The sequence below is a fragment of the Mesocricetus auratus genome, unplaced genomic scaffold (genome assembly GCF_017639785.1).
Source record: "Mesocricetus auratus isolate SY011 unplaced genomic scaffold, BCM_Maur_2.0 Super-Scaffold_100021, whole genome shotgun sequence".
NCBI lineage: Eukaryota > Metazoa > Chordata > Mammalia > Rodentia > Cricetidae > Mesocricetus > Mesocricetus auratus.
In genome coordinates, this window is record NW_024429202.1 from 3,341,654 (window position 1) to 3,359,386 (window position 17,733).

Consider the following 17,733-nt stretch of genomic DNA (forward strand, 5'->3'; position numbering starts at 1 on the left):
TCTCTCTCTCTCACATTCCGTGTGGTCACTCCCCTCACAGGGGGCTCTCTCTCTCTCACACACACATTCCGTGTGGTCACTCCCCTCACAGGGCTCTCTCTCTCTCTCTCTCTCTCTCTCTCTCACACACACACACACACACACACACACATTCCGTGTGGTCACTCCCCTCACAGGACTCTCTCTCTCTCACACATTCCGTGTGGTCACTTCCCTCACAGGGGGCTCTCTCTCTCTCACACACACATTCCGTGTGGTCACTCCCCTCACAGGACTCTCTCTCTCTCTCTCTCTCTCTCACACACACACACACACACACATTCCGTGTGGTCACTCCCCTCACAGGGGGCTCTCTCTCTCACACACACACATTCCGTGTGGTCACTCTCCTCACAGGGGGCTCACACACACATTCCGTGTGGTCACTCCCCTCACAGGGGGCTCTCTCTCTCTCTCTCTCTCTCTCTCTCTCTCTCTCTCTCTCTCTCACACACACACACACACACACACACACACATTCCGTGTGGTCACTCTCCTCACAGGGGGCTCACACAGACATTCCGTGTGGTCACTCCCCTCACAGGGGGCTCTCTCTCTCTCACACACACATTCCGTGTGGTCATACATTAGCTGTGCAGTCACTGCACAGCACTAAGGTCCTTGGGGATGCTCGATGCTTTAAACCAATCAGAAAGAGCAGCTGCCTAGTGATGAGCACAGCTGCTTGGTTTTCTGAGCCACTGCACATTTTCACACACTATTTAAATAGAGAATTCGCTTCCATCAAGGCCACGACCACGGGAGGCGGGACAGTAAAGCAGCAGGAACTAGCTGGCAGCAAGAACGCAGAGATGCCCAGGGCTGAGCCGGCATGCCACTGGCCCCAAGGGACCACCAGGGCTTCTGGTGGCTCCCTGGCCTCTGAGGCAGGAATGCAGCATTTTCTGGGTTCCCTGAGGTTGTTCATGATCTCCTGAGTGTGCCAACACCTCTCACCCACCCACCCTCTCCTCTGCTCCTGATAACCAGCGGTGCAGGGCTTTCCTGCCACGAGAGTCCGCATCGCTCCTGCAGCATGGCTCAGCCCAGGCTGGTCTCACAGTCTGTTTTCCTGCTGCAGCCCCCAAGGGCTGGGATCTCAATCGTGTGCCACCACACGACGCGGGTTCATAATGCTGATATAGTTACAGTGGAAATCATAAAAACACAGAAAATTCTCTTACGCTCAAGCAAACAAGGGAGGTCAAATATAACGACGGCTCTGCAGTGTTTATGGAGAAGGAGGGAGAGACAAGTGACACTGGACCTGTTTAAAGACAGGAAACCAGAGTGGACACAAAAACCAGTGGTACTACCAGAGGGGAGCCGCAGCACAGATTCTGAACGAGAGGCAGCTTGTACCCAGGGCAGCCGATGAGGCTGGGCTGAAGCAGGGGTGCGAGGGGACCCGAGAGGCCTCACGTGAAGCGGTGAAAGAAAAGCTTGGGATGCAACGGAGGCTGTGGCTGCATACAGGGAGTGGGGTTAGCCCACGTGGACTCAGCAGCAAGGCTATGGGCTGAGCCTCCCGAACCCTTCAAGTCCCTCAAAGTGCACATGGAGCTGCAGGGTCTTGGCTGTCACCTGCTGCTACCCCTTGCTGTGTTCAGGTTTCCTCCCTTCTGAAATGGTAATGCATATTCTGTGCCATTATATGTTGGATATATGTAATCTTATATTTTATTTTACAGGGGGCCACAAGGGCCACAGTAGAGACTGTCTTTGAATCTCAGAAGAGACTTTGGACTTTTAAATAATGTTGAGACTGTGAAAGATTATGGGGACTCCTGAAGGTAGACTAAATTCATTTTGCATTATGACATGGCCATGAGCGTATGGGAACCAAGGTTGGGATGTGGTGGCTTGAATGAGAAATGTCCTCGGTAGGCTGATGCATCTCAACACCTGCTTCCCACTGGTGGCGCTGTTTGGGAGCCTTAGGAGGAATAGCCTCCTGGAGGACATAGTTCGCTGCGAGTGCTTTGAAGTTTCACAGCCTTGTCCTTCTCCAGACTGCTCTGTTTCATCTCTGTGGTTGAGAATATGAGCTCCCAGCCTCCTGCTCTGGCCACTATACCTGCTTGCTACTGTGTCCTCGTCATAACGGACTCATCCTCTGGAATAGTAACCAGAATCATGGCTTGGTCATGGCATCGTACGCTGCAACAGAAAAGGAAGCAGTACCTTTAGGATGGTGATGTTCCAGGTGAAGCTCTCCACAGCCTTCTGCAGTTTCCGCTCCTTCAGGCCCTCCTTGGTGCCTATGCTGTGCAAGTGCTCATGGAATTCCATGGCTGAAAGAGAAAAACAAACGGAGCCCATGACGTCCCTATCACACACGAAGTAGTGAACTCGGAACATGGATTTTCTAGGCGTATCTAGTAATTCCAGCTGCACTGGAATTTCGTAGACGTGTCTATTTAGGAATGTGAGAGAGACCATGAGAGACTAGACACATCCAGAGATGGAGGGTGTCTGAGGGGCCAGTGAATGCTCCTCACAGATCTGCAGGTGGTCATCTATCTCCACCTGCTTAGACAGCCAGAAAAGGAGCTAAGGCTGACTCAGGTGTCTGGAGTCTCAGAGGCAAACTTCCTCTCTCCTGAGGACCCAGCACTGGCACGGGAGATGAACAGGATGCAAAGACACACACTTCCTGTCAGCAGAGGTCAATATAAGGTGAGACATCGAACCTACTGGAAAGGGGACATGTTCCTCCAACATTCCATTTACTAAAGGAGCTTTTCAAAGTTGACTGAATCAAATGACTATTCCCAACTGGCTTCCCAAACAGCTTCTCCAGAAGGAACCTCATATCAATTAACAGCAGAACCCTTCTTTCATGCAGTCATTATAATGCACAGGTTGTCTTTGCTTATTCCCCTTGTCAGTCATTCCGACCCTGGCCAACAAGACCCTGTCAAAGACTTCCCACACCATTCTGTAACCAGATGGCCTTCAATACCTCCCTGCCTCCCCAAAAGTCACTTTTCCAGAAAAACATTCTAGAAATCCAGAAAAGGACTTCCCAGAGCTAGTTATTTTCTCCAAGGATATTTGTGTTGTGTATGTGTGACAGTGTGTATAGGACACTGTGTTCGTGAGAGTGTATGTGTGTGCATACACATGATCTCACATGTACCTCCCTCCCTTATAAGAGTCTTGCTACTGAATTTTCATTCTTTACATTTTAAATAACATTTTTGTTAATTCTATTATTTTATATTGTATCTGTATTTTGATCATGTCCACTCCCTAACTCTTCTCAGAATCACCCCCCTCCCTCACTCAATTTTGAGCTCCCCTCTCCCCCACATAATACTGAATTCAGTTTGTGCTGGCCAACTTCTCCTGGACATGGAGCCTGTCCTGGAGTGTATTCGCCATATTAGGGGTCACATCATTAAATGAAACTCTTGCTACAGGCATCAAATGGCAACAGCTTCGCAGCTAGTGGTGGCATTTGGTACCCACCTTCCCCACTCATTCTGGGGTGCTTGCTGTAAGTTCATATATGCAACTTTCATGCTTTGTCTGGGAACATTATTTACCTGATGCTACCCATCACATCTGGCTCTTACATTCTCTCTACATAAAGATCCCTGAGCCTTGGGGGTAGGGGTGCTGTCTTAGTTAGGGTCACTATTGCTATGATGAGACACCATGACCAAAAGCAACTTGGGGGAAACGGGATTTGTCTCACACTTCCACATCACCATTCATCACTGAAGGAAGTCAGGAAGAAACTCAAACAGGGCCTGCAGGCAGGAGTTGATATATAGAGGCCATGGAGGGGAGCTGCTTACTGGTTTACTTCCTATGGGGTGCTCAGCCTGCTTTTATATAGAACCCAGGACCACCACCCACAATGGGCTAGGTCCTCCCACATCAATCACTAAGAAAATGCCCTACAGGTTTGCCTACAGTCCAATCTTTTTTTGTTTTGTTTTGTTTTGTTTTTTGTTTTTCGGGACAGGGTTTCTCTGTATTTCTTTGGAGGCTGTCCTGAAATTCACTTTGGAACCAGGGTGGCCTCGAACTCACAGAGATCCGCCTGCCTCTGCCTCCCGAGTGCTAGGATTAAAGGCATGCGCCAACGCCCGGCTACAGTCCAATCTTATGAGGGCTTTTTTCTCAATCGAGGTCCCCTCCTATCTGCACACTGAACAATTGAAGGTCTCCATGTAAACTGCCATCTACTGTAAGAAGAAGTTTCTCTGATGAGCACTGACAGACACACCGACCCATGGTATAGCAACAGGTTATTAGGAACAGTGTTAACACTACGTCCATTTAGCAAAATAAAAGTATTGTGTTCTCTCCCTAGTTACAGGTTCATGGCTCCTTTAACAGTACCAGGTATGGTTTTACCTCATAGGGAAAGTGGTTGGTTACTTCTGTAACATTCATGCTGTTATTATACCAGTGGCCACATCTTGTCCGGCCAGTTGTAGTCACAGAATGTGTGACTGATGGTCACTCTCTTCTGAGAGTGTGCGTAGCACCCTCCAGCACCATGAGACTTAGCCAGTAGGGATGAAGCTTCCAGGTAAGTATGAGCTTGATTTATCCATGTTTTATGAGGGACGTATGTGGCGTCTTCAGCAATGATTCAGTCCCAGAGGGTAACCGGGAATACTGGCAATAGTCTGTATTGCTTGGGGATCTATGGAATCTCACAGGCCAAAACTAAACACGAAGTAACCCATTCCTGGTTACATTATATATAGTTGTTAATATTATCTCCTGCTGTAAAGTAAGGCCATTTAACACACACACACACGCACACACACACACACACACACACACACACACACACACGAAGCTCACTGATGTAGTGTGATTCTCACATGGGTTTTTCGAAAGCCCTTTAGTGTTAGCTATCCCTTCCCACAGTCCTTCCTCTACCTCGCCCTCCCATTCCTAAACTTCCTTGTTCTTTACGCTATATACCACGGTTCCTATCTCCTCTCTCTTGAAGGCACAGTTCCCATGGCTCTGTACTAGGTTCCTAACCTCTACATCTGTTCCAAATGTAACACACAGGTGGAGGTGCAAGGCTATTATCCACAGACCAGACAAAGATGAGAGATTGGTCTTTATCAGGTTTACAGGAAGGTATGGCCTTGCTGGATAAGGTGTGTCATTAGTGGTAAGCTTTCAAGTTTCCAAAATCCACTCTATTCCAGTTCCCCCCCCCCACCTCCTGTTTGTGTATCACATGTAAACTTGCAGCTGATGCCCCAATACCATGGCTGCCCGCCTGGCGCTTTGCTCCCTATATTGATAGGCATGGACTCTAATCCTCTGAAAATATAAGCGAGTCCTCGAACACTTTCTTGTTTAAGTTGCCTTATATGGTGTCTCTTCATTCTTATCAGTGGAACAGTAATTAAGACAAGCAGCAATGAACATTTTCAAAGAGATTCCAGATCTTTGTGAGTTCAAGGCCAGCCTAGTCTACAGAGCAAATTTTAGGACAGTCAGGGCTACACAGAGAAGCCTTGTTTCAAACACCCCCACTCTCCCCCAAAAGAAAAGAAGGGATCTCATGAGTTCTTTGGATTCAAATGTAATTAAATATTTCTATGTAATTTTTGAAAATTCATGCTCATTCTTCCTTTATAGGTCAAAACTCAATTCCTAACCAGCCGCTGAAACTGGTTAAGACTTCTGTCCTCAGAATAGGTCTTACTGAGCAGGTACAGTAAATCTTGCCATCTGTGTGGCCACGGCATGGACACAGCATAAACAGGCTCAACTGTTGACTCACAGCCACGCCATGCACACAGCAGTCAGGCTCAACTGTTGACTCACAGCCACGCCATGCACACAGCAGTCAGGCTCAACTGTTGACTCACAGCCACGCCATGCACACAGCAGTCAGGCTCAACTGTTGACTCACAGCCACGCCATGCACACAGCAGTCAGGCTCAACTGTTGACTCACAGCTTGTTTGCTTGTGTCAGTGACGATGTGCTTTTGTTTTATAGAAAAACTGTTTTCCAGAAATAAATTTACAAAACTTAGTCAAACCCTAACATGATTCCAAGGCTATCAAGGTATTTTCCGGAAGGTCTTGCTTCTTTCCCAGTCTCCTCTACTTGTCTTTCCAAAGCACGCCACAGACTCAGAGGAGAAGCACACCGCACACCCTGTCCCGGGCCTCATCTTCCTTTCTTCAGTGCAGCCTCACCCCACAATGGCACAGAACTCTTGCTCATGCTTTTAAGAGCCACAGAGCCTGAATGTTGGATAACCAGTGCAGAGGTGACCAGTGCCTACCGACAGATGCTGAGAAAGCTCATGTTTGCCATTTACTGCATTCACTATTAAGCTGGTAAGACATTTTCTGCTTTGTATTTATTTTTTATTGTAATGGGGATGCAAGCATTCTAACAATGAGATGTATCACCAGCTCTACTTGAAATTTTATTATTTACTTATTTTTAAAGTGGTATCCATTTTCTTTTACATTATATATTTATGTATTTGTGATGAAAGTGACATGGCCCACTGTGTAATGGCAATGGTCAGAAAACAATTTGCCCCAAAAGCAGCAGAACTTGGCAGCTTTAACCATGTGTTCTGGCTTTTGAGTTAAGGATAGAAGAAACAGGCTATGGAATTTGCCTCTGCATCTAAGGAAAACCTTTGATGCCATGCATGTGTCAGGGATGTCCCTACATGGAGGCTTAGAAAGGCCACTGTGTGAAGCTATGAAGTTAAAGCCTGGATTGAGTTGGAGAATCCAAGATGCTGGAGATGCCAGAGCTGTGGTAACCCTGATGAGGACAGCTGCTAACAGGAGGTGGGACCAGCCTAAGAGAAAGACGTGTGTGTGTTGCAGTCAACAAAGCTGAAAGGAGTTAGAGATCTGAAGAGCATTTAGACTTCAGACATGGAGATGTAATGCTTAGAGTCTGCCCAGCTGGTTTTCAGTCTTGCTTTGGTCCAGTATTTCCTCTCTATCCCTTCCCTACATTTTGGAATAGTAATGTATATCCTATGCCATTATATGCTGGAAGTATGTGATATGCTTTTTGATTTTGTTTTTATAGTTAAGAGATTGCATAATTTCAGAAGAGACACTAAACTTTATACTTTTAAATATGTTTGAGACTATGATAGACTATGGGGACTTTTGAATTTGGACTGAAAACATTTTGGCATTAAGATAATGCTACAAGTATTTGGGGGGACAGGGAGTGGAACATGGTGGTTTGAAGGAAAATGGTCCCCAAAGGGAGTAGCATTATCAGGAGGAGTAGCCCTGTTGGAGTAATTATGTGAGGTCTTCAATGCACAAGCTACTCCCAGTGTCACAGTCCACTTCCTGTTGCCTTTTGATCAAGACGTAGCCAGTACCATGTCTGCCTGCATGCCACCATGCTCCCCACCATGACAATAATGGACTGAACCTCTGAACTGTAAGCCGCTACCTCAATGAAATGTTTTCCAGATCTCATTACAGATGGTTGTGAGTGACCATGTGGTTGCTGGGAATTGAACTCAAGACCTCTGGAAGGGTAGTCACTGCTCCTATGAGGCATCTCTCCAAGCCCCTGCTTGTATCTTTTTAGCTTCCAAAGACTCTTCCAGAATATTTTTGTCCTAATTTTGTACATTTTAGAGCCATATATAAGTTGTACCATTATCTCGGAGTTAACTGTTGACAAAATAATTATGTTTTTCCCATTAGTCAGTGTCCCAAGCACTAACTAGGTTGGCTGAAACTAAATGATACATGACTGAAAGCACGTTAGTCCATGCTGTCTTTAAAGGAAAGTCACACCATGAGCACCTGCGAAGGAGGTAAAGGGAGCAGAGCAGATGGGGCAGTCAGGGAAGCATTTGCTAGGCAAGCAGGAGGACTCAGTTTGTTCCCAGAACCATGTAGAAAAACCAGGGCTGATGGCACTTGTTTGTAAACCCAGCACTGGGGAGGGAGGGGTTGGCAGAGACAGAGGGATGTCCTTGGGTCATGCTAGCTATTTCATGAGCCAGGTCCTATACCCAGACACACACACACACACACACACACACACACACACACTCACACACACACACACACACACACACACACACACACACACACAGAAAGACAGGTAGACAGAGACAAAGAGACCAGGATTCTTCAACATACTGCCACCGTATAGTAAGAGTTTACAGTTAATTCTGAGTTAAGCAGCTAAAAGCACACACACACACACACACACACACACACACACACACACACACCATGCATATCAAATAGGAACACAGTCCCGTGAAAGGGTGAGTGCTATGCCAGTGTGTTTAAAGGCATCAAAGCTTGAAGGCTGGAACAAACATAAGGTACACAAATCTACGGTTAGAGGTGACTAAATCCAGAAGACCTGGGATTCTCTCTCTCTCTCTCTCTCTCTCTCTCTCTCTCTCTCTCTCTCTCTCTCTCTCTCTCTCTATCTCTGTCTCTCTCTCTCTCCTCTCTTCTCTCTCTGTCTCTCTCTTCTCTCTCTCTCCTCTGTCTCTCCTCTCTCTGTCTCTGTCTCTCTCTCTCTCCTCTCTCTCTCCCCCTCCCTCTCCACGTGTGTGTGTGTGTGTGTGTGTGTGTGTATGGTTAGTACATGCAAGCTCATGTCGTGTCTGCAGAGGTCAGGTACTGGGCTCCTCTGGAGCTGGGGTCACAGGCCATACCACTGAGCTGGTTGTCGCTTTCATCCCGTGAAGATCAGAGCTGAATAAAACTCTTAGACATTACCTAACTAAGGACTTTCCACTTGTCCTTTCCTGAGTTCTCAATGGCACCACCATTTAGGCAGGCTTCTCCTTGGTTAATCTACCAGAAGTTAAAACGATAAACTGTTCTTTTCTAAGAGCAGGCCCCGGAACCAGAGGACTCCAACTGTGGGGTGAGGGGCGGATTACGTCCCTGGGAAAGAGCAGCCACCGCACTGGAGACTGGGATGCGCGCAGGCATTTGTCTTACATGGTTAACATGTTAGGGGCAGCTTCAGGAGCTTCACATTTAGTGACAAAGTCAAGGTAACACTGGTGGACTGTCATGTTTAGTCAAAACTAATAAATGGGTATACAATTTTCAAATGACCTAATTAAACCAGAATATTAGTGTAAGTACACACAACTATGCTAGTGTATACTGAAGAGAATTTTGATTTCTGTTGCTTTGTAATTCTCATCACAAAGAAGTCTAAACACAACCTTAATCATTATACATATCAGTGCATGCATCCTTAATAAAAATACAAAGAAGCAATGCTTGCTGTGAAAGCACATGGGGCCAAGTCAGAAGCAGGGCATCGTCCCCCACCCCACTAAAATTAGAGCCATTACTCACAATCAAATAAAATAGTGATTAGGATTTCTTCCATAAATGTGAAATATAGGAGATTAAATACAGTATACAAAACGTGACCAAACCTTCAAGAACACTCATGAGATATACTGATCTTAAAATGATGTATACTTAAAGATTAGTTTTATTTTGCCTTTTAAACTATTTAGGTGATTTTAAGTTACTCAATTAAGAATGGCAGGTTTTTGCTTCCATGGGTTCTATATCTGTGGATTCAATTAATTGCTGATAGAAAATGCTGTAATCACACTGACAATTAGTTCTCAGCAGAAAATTTACTTTGCTGTCTGTCCTAAAATATTCTATCAAACAAAATCAACACAAGAGTATCTGTGTGTGTGTGTTTCAAAAGATGGAAACTGAAAACAAAGAGTATAAACTTTTAAATGGTGTCAAAACTTAACTAGATCATATAATTTTAATTTATTTCCAATTTTCCAGATTAGGTAAAATGGGCTATTTCCTAGAAGATGGAATCTACATACAGGGACATTTAGGACCTAAGTAGGAGTCAACTCATCAACAGTATTAAAAGTGCTGCAGCATGGAACCCCACTGCCTGAGAGCAAATACTGTCCTCTGGTCATGTCTTTAGCTAATTTACACAGTACATTTAAATAGACAGCCTTGGTCAAGGACTCTGCCTAGCTCAGGGTGAGGTCAGGTGTGGGCATGCTGTGAGCACAGGGGTATTTCATCTCCATCCTGTGGAGGTGTGAAAACACCTAGTTACTTCCCAACAGCTCCAGTCAGTAATTTCCTTTTCTTGGCCATCTTCCCCAAAACAATCTTGGCATCGACAAAAGCCCAATTATTTTAAGATGGATTTTGAACTGTTAAATCTCATTCCACATGAGACAGAATAGATAAACCAGGCCTCCTAAATATAGCCCTGAAACCAGATGGATGGCAAGATCCCCGCGATGCCCAACCCACAGCAGGGCAATTTGTGAATGAATCACATGCGGCCCCTCCCTCTGCCAGCATTTCCCATCTGGGTGAATCTAGGTGAGTGAAGTTGTGTAACTTGATGCTCTGTGGAATTTAACTGCCATGAGCAGCTAATAGAAGCTGCAGGATGCTCCTCCTGTCCTTCCTGTCACAGAGAAACTCAGGGGCCACCTCACCAGTCATTAAGATGAGGCTTCCTTGCCCTCCGCCCCGCCTCACTTTGGCAAGAGCATAGAACACTTCCCTCGCGTTAGCAAAAGCCCTGGTTTGATCCACACCATGCAGAACCCTGTCTGCAATTCTCTTACATTTTATTTACTTCTGTTCAACCAGTTAAAAAGCATAGCCCTACAAACCAATACACAGAAAGAATCTTTCCTTTTTCCTTTTCCAAGTACCTCTCAACAGAGAGCCACCTCTGAGGAACCTCCCACAAGTGGTATCACAGATATAGTCTGTTCTTCTAGACCCATCTTATAAGGTAAATACACAAATAATACATATTTTTATAAAATCAGTATGTGAATATTTTTACATATATGTATATGTACACACACATATATATTATGATATCTAATGTTCATTATACATCTGTATAATGTATCTTGTTGGATAGTTAGATCATTGCCAACATTACAAAGAAGAATTTGCCAAGTACATAAACATATCTGTACAAAGACTCTGAAAAGATAGAATTGCTGGCTCAAAATATATATAACTTACAACCCTGAAATTTCCCAGATGGCTTTCCTAACTTTGAACCCAATTACACAGGCCAGCCATGAGACCAGTTTCCCTGACAGCCTCACCAAGCTCACACAGTGTGCATGTATGGCTGGCAGTCAGCACCCTTTCTGTACATCAGCACTCCCACCCGGACACTCAGGCTGCTGCGCCTCGAGCATCTGCACTTACTCTGCACCCCCTGACACAGAAGCCCTGAGGGCCAGGTGTCCACGGCCAAGTTTGCATTTACAGTTTCCAAGTTCACTGCTTCAGGTCTAGACGTCTCTTCTAAACCCACACTGGGAAGTCAGCTGGGCAAGTCACACCGAACTGAACCCCAAACAAATCCTGATCTCCTCTCACACTCACGCCTACCCGGGTCTCCTACAGTGGTAAAGAGCAGTTCCATCTCTCAAGGATGGGACAAAGAGCCCAGGCCACACTCATCCCCATTTTTATCCTACTACCTATGAGCAATTTATTAATTAGCAAATACTATCAGCCTAACCTTCAGATTGTAGTTTGGGTCACATGGCAACTGTTCTGTTCAATGTGTCAAGTAACCCTTGGCGGACTTAAGAGTTCAGTAGAAAGCCCCGTGTGTGCCTGCATCCCAGCCTCATCTGTCACGTGATGGCAGAGGTTTACTGCTCTGTGCAAGCCTCACAGGCACTGTTCTTGGTGTCTGGAGTGTGCTGTGAATAAACAGATGCTCTAGCCTGAGGACTTTATACTTTAGATGAAAGGAAACAGATACTGTCTATGAATACAAGTAATTATCAGATATGCTAAAAGGTTAATGACTGTTATAGAAACTACAAAGTAGAGCCAGCTCAGTGCGAGGACGCTAAGCTTTCAGAACTGCCCAACTGCCCCGCTTTTGCTGCCGTGGTAAAATGTGCTGACAAAGCAGCTTAGGGAGAAAGGATTTATGTGGCACACAGCTCCAGGTTTCACTGTCACTGCGAGGGAAGCTCGGGAGCTTGAAGTGGCCAGCCCACCACAGCTCCAGTGCTGAGCAGAGGAATAAATGCATGTGTGCCCAGGGCCATCTGGCCTTCTCTCCTCTTACAGCCCCAGGGAAGGAATGCTGCCACTCATAATGGGTGACATCACGTAAATTAACGTGAATAGAGACAATTCCTAAGAAACATGTCCACAGGCCAGGCTGATGTAGGCAAGCTCCCAAGTGCTTCTGGACTGTGTCTGAATTGTGTCAGGTTGACAAAATTAAGCATCAAAAGGGTGAAGGTATGTCTGAGTCAGAGACCTGATCATGTTCCAGCCCTTTCTTCACAAGAGGATTTTCCCATCTCGTAGCCTCCACTGGATGACAGACAGCCAGTTCTGCACAGAGCTGACCTCCACCCCAGGCTCTGCTGAACTCCATAGGGAAAAGTCCCGCTCCTTTAGCAGTTATGCCCCTCTCACATTATGTTGTAGTATGCTGTTACACTGTCACATTAGATTATAGTCTATTGCATTGTACTGTGATGCTTCCTTTATAAGGACTTACATTTGAGAATTGAAAAACCATCAGAAATTATCTAGGTTAATTTATCTTGGATCTGATGACACCTATTAGGATTATGTGTAAATTTTAAAAATATTCTAGTATTTATGTGAGAAAGCAGTGACTTGCCTGTGGATTTAAATTACGGCTCTTGGCTGTACCAGGCAGTTATAACGGACACAGCCACCAGAGCGGTTCTTTGTCCAAGCGGCAGAGCTAAAGGTTAAGGAGACTGCACCTGACCCACCTCCAGCAGCTGTGAAAACCATCAAGTTGCTGTTTAGACACGGTGTGTTCAGAGACTGCATTCACAAAGGAAAAGCAGAGGAAGCATGGCCAAGAGGGTGGCTTTGGGGCTTGATGGGAGGGCATGTGCCCCAGCAAGGGCAAGCCCCCTGCAACTTCCCTCCCCTTTGCTTGAGGCAAGGGAAAAATGTCACCAGTAAAAGCTGCATACAAAAAAGGAGTCAATTCACACCACAAGGACATTTGCTCAGCTATGTTCATAGCAACATTATTTGTAATAGCCAGATCTTGGAAACAACCTAGATGCCCCTCAACTGAAGAGTGGATAGAGAAAATGTGGTATATTTACACAATGCAGTACTACTCAGTGGTAAGAAACAATGACATTCTAAAATTTACAGGCAAATGGACAGAACTGGAAAAAACCATCCTGAATGAGGTAACCCAGAACCAGAAAGACAAATATAATATATACTCCCTCATAAGTGGATACAAGACATAAAGCAAAACATACCCAGCCTACAATCCACAACCCCAGAGAAGCAAGAACCCTCTTCCAGAAACAGATGGAAGCAGATGCAGAAATCCACAAGTAACCAATGGACCAAGATCCTGGAGTACAACTGAAGTGAGGGAGGATCGATAAAATGAACAAAGAAGTCAAGACCATGATCACAGAATCAGCCGATCTGAGCTAGTGAGAGATCACTGACTCAGGTCTAGCAAATGGGGAACCTGCATAAGACCAAACTAGACTCCCTTAATGTAGGTGACAATGGAACAGCTGGAGCAATATATTAGGCCACTGGCAGTGGGTCCAAGATCTAACACTAATGTACAAACTGACTTAGGTGGAGCCCATTCTATATAGTGAGATACCTTGCTTAGCCTAGACACAGGGGTGGGGGCACGGAGAGGTGTTTTGGTCCTGCCTCAACCAGATGATAGGACAGACTTAGTAGACTTCCTAGGGGAGGTCTCACCCTCTCTGAGGAGCAGATGGGAGATGGGGGGGCAGGGGGAGTGGGGGACTGGGAGGAGAGGAAGGAGGGGGAACTGGGATTGGAATATAAAAAAAAATCAATAAAAATTTTCAAAAATGCATCACAAAAAAAGGAGTCAATGTTCTCGAAGGATAAGTTGCCTATTACTCAGTCATCCAAACAACCCATGTCTGCTTCTGAGCTGTCCTTGTCCCTGTGAAGGCAGAGGGACAAGACACAGGGCCAGGGATGCACCAGAAGCCCTGTTCTGCTTTCCCTGGGAAGGACAGGCCTCAGACTGGAGTGTGCTCACAGCCGCTCTGTTCTGCTTTCCCTGGGAAGGACAGGCCTCAGACTGGAGTGTGCTCACAGCCGCTCATTCCCGATCACCATACGCCATGCTTTAGAGGGGCTCTCTCTGCAGGAGGTCTGCCAGCCTGGGAGCCATCAGTGCAAAGGTGACTTCAGGGCTGAGTGGCTGTGTCAGGAGATGGGGCTCTAGAGAGCAGCTGCCGGCTACTTCCTGCTGTGACAGAAGCAGGTGGAAAGACAGAAAGGAACGCTGCTGCTGGCCTTGCTACTCTTGGCTTCCCAAAGCTGTCACTAATGTTTCCTAGTCAGTGGGTAGCCGTCTCAGAGATGGCCTATTGAGTCTGTGGGAGAAAGGTTACACTACAGTCATTTATCTCATTTCAGGGATGAAGACACATAGTAGGTTTTCCAAGGAGGTCCCGGTGTTTGACAGAGTCTCTAGGGTCTCGTCATCAAAGGGATGAACTTCACCCTCAGAGTTAGGTAAACAGCTAAGAAACCATTCCCTTTCTCTCAAAATTCATGCAGATGTGCTAAAAATGACATATCCTGCACTATTATATGACATGACTGTTAGTCTTTTTAACTATCTGAACTCAAGTAATTCTAAAACAGGGCTCATGCAACTCATCTCAGGTCACTGCACCTAAGCCGCTATCAGGGAATTGCATGCCACCAAGAGTAGGTACAGTGAGGCAGAGAAAGGTCCAAGTGATTGAAGTCGTAGACCAAGTACTGCACAAAGGGCGTGAGGACACCTCCCAGGGTAGGTTTTACTTCTCTAAAGACAGAGCTGAGAGACATTCAGACACCAGAGAGCAAAAGTCAGAGCTCCCCAGCCCCACCCCGTTTCCTTCTACAAATCTTTCTAGACAGAGCACTAGTGAACTACTGTCAGTAGGGGCCTCCTGGTGACTTGCAGTTTTCTGTGCTGGGCTAAACAAGGATGTGAGTGCACCATGTGATGATGGTGACAAGTTCCTAATCTGGTGACTGCAGCTCCCAGGAATACTGTGAGCTCCAAGGAGCTTGCCAACAATAAAAACAGTGGCTTCTGGTTGGAAACCATACCAGGCAGGTCTGTCAAGTACTGTTTATCCTCCCCACACAGAGAGTGCGGGCTCTCACCTGCTTTAGGTGAGACACATCTATCAGTGTTGGCCACAGGGTAGATGCCAACTGTTCAGCAGGGTAGAAGTAGCAAACAGAAAGAAAGAACAGCAGCAGTATACAAACGGGAGTTTGAAAACCTAGTATGAATGAGCAGTAGGAAATGAGAGTTGAATAAAAGGGGATAAAATTATTAGCATTCACCAAAGAGGAAAGGCCATGATCATACAGCAAGTGGGATACAGTGCACACGTAACAGGGTCTCCAAACTTGAGGCTTCGGAGAGTCACTGTATTAAAGCAGAGCTACAGATGTGCCTCAAGATGACTCAGTCACCAGCCCAAAACTTCAAAATAAGATTCTGAAAACATATTTAAGACAGCGGAGCCATATAGGACTCATTATGGAAGAAGTTCCTCTAATGAGGTCAGAGGAAGGCAATAAAAGCTTTCACTCTCTGGAGGACTGCCTGTGAGCCCCTTGGAGCTTCTGCATGTGGAGGCTGGTCTGCGGTGTGAATGAAATGGCTTGTTAAACCCCCATCCCCAGCTACTGCCACCATGCCAGCTTCCGGCAGGCAACAGATAAGAGATTATCACGCCTTCGGCCATTATCAATTGTTCAGCTGCTTTTAATTTCCAAAATTTTGCTGTTCCTATTCTCTTTGTCTTTATGGATTTTTGCCTTAAAAAAAAAAAAAGAAGCCTGTGGTCATTTTAATGAGGTTTCAAGAGGGAATGGATATTAACCAAAGGTGTTACTTCTCTCACAGGAAGTACATAATTGATTTAGTCTTCTCCAGAGACAATTTCCCACTTAAAATTACCTGATAAAAACCTGTTTCCTCCTAGTTCATTTTCCTGACCTTCAAGGAGCAAGTCAATTCAGTGATGAGAGGAAACCCACACATCAAAGGGAGGCTACGGCTTCAGACATCGGAAGAGAAGAAGGAATAGATGAGTAGGAAAGAATTTTGCAGATTTAACTAGTGTTTATAGTGTTATAAAGTAATTCTTAGGACACTTCTCTGCAGGCTTGGTTCTCCTCCATGTGCTCCCTAGGCACTGAGAAAGGGCGCGTGTGTAAGTTACACACACACAGTTCTGTCCTTTATCAGTCCCTGGTCATAGTTCAGATACTGCGCCACCTGGCTGGATCCAGTTTGCAAGCCGATCTTCAGATGGCACTGCTGAGGCCTGACTGAACGAATCCCCGCCCCGGCCCCCTTCCCACCTGCTCCCCCAGGCTCAGGTGCCCTGCCCTGTAGCAATGCTCTCCGTGCACCTCCCAGGGGAATGGCCTCCTCTGGGTCTTATCCCTTCTCTAAAAGCCACATTGCTTTTGCTGTCTCAGAAATGGGTCTGCTCCGTTCCTCAAATCAAGTGTTCCATCTCTCACCCCCTAGTTTCCGTCTCTTAACTGCATGTGTTTTAACTCCTTTCTCTTTACTGAGTCCTTCATATTCTCATGCACAGAGTTTTCTTATTAAAATGTTCCTTACCCCCCATATTCTCTCCACCAGCTTCTCCTGAAAGAGTAAACTAGAGAACCCTTGTCACCCGTCAGTGTGGTTCCCATGGCTTACTCTCCTGCCCTGTAAGGGTCTGCGCCCTGGAGGCCTGTGTAAGGGTCTGCGCCCTGGAGGCCTGTGTAAGGGTCTGCCCCCTGGAGGCCTGTGGACTGCCAGCCTGTCATAGTTGGAGGTCTTCACCCTGCCTACCCAACTCCCTCTTCACATAACACCAATGATACATTGCTCTCCCGCAAAATCTACTAAAGCTAAAGCCATCCATTACAGAAGAAGTTATCAAATGTCACTATTTGACACAATAAAATAGTTGAGTATTAATAATAAACAGTTTGTTTAAAATTCCACAAAACTCAAAATACTCATACATGTATTTAACAGAATACTAAATCAGTCAAACACCATTTTTTTTAGTTAATATTCAAGCCACCACTCTGCACAGAATGTTAGAACACATGTCTTGGGCAAGATGCAGAGTGTGACAATGCACAGTCTCGGTGCCGTAGGAAGCTATCCCATTTAGAAGATGGAATACATCAATAAAACACAGACTGACATTCTATCAACTGAAGGGCGTAAGTGGACTGAACAGAATGCTTTGGGAACATTAGCCCTAGAAACATGAAAGGCTTCAGAAAGAGTGGGCAATTTCCAAAGCACCACAGGCTGGCAGAGGGCGATGGAGAGTCTACAGGAGGGAAAGCCTGTGAGCATGTGATGGCAGAGCCCAGCATCCAGTGAGCAGAGTGCTGACTAACTCACTAAGGCAGGTTCTCAACCTGTGGGCCACAACCCCCTATGGCAAACCTCTATCTCCAAAAGTATTACAGTTATGAAGACGCCACAGAATAATTCCATGGCTGGAGGTCACCACAACATGAGGCGCTGTCCTAGAGGGTCACAGCAGGAGGAAGGTGGAGAACCACTGCTCTAAGTACCCAACACTGTGGCCATTTTCATGTCTTCT

The 17,733-nt window shown here is 45.9% G+C and overlaps 1 protein-coding gene across 4 annotated transcripts in view; it reads right to left on the reverse strand.

Moving 5' to 3' along the window:
* The window catches only part of Plcl2 (phospholipase C like 2), a 151,255-nt gene that overhangs the window by 10,842 nt on the left and 122,680 nt on the right, over positions 1-17,733 (reverse strand). For 3 of the 4 annotated variants that reach the window (XR_005870055.1, XM_005072415.4, XM_040729176.1), the window contains one exon: positions 2,224-2,333. The exons of the other annotated variant lie outside the window; for it this stretch is intronic. Coding sequence is in view for 2 of the 3 variants with exons in the window: in XM_005072415.4 (XP_005072472.2) it covers positions 2,224-2,333 (110 nt within the window). In the remaining variant the exon portion in view is untranslated. The remainder of the gene's footprint in view (positions 1-2,223; positions 2,334-17,733) is intronic. 4 annotated transcript variants of the gene reach the window in all.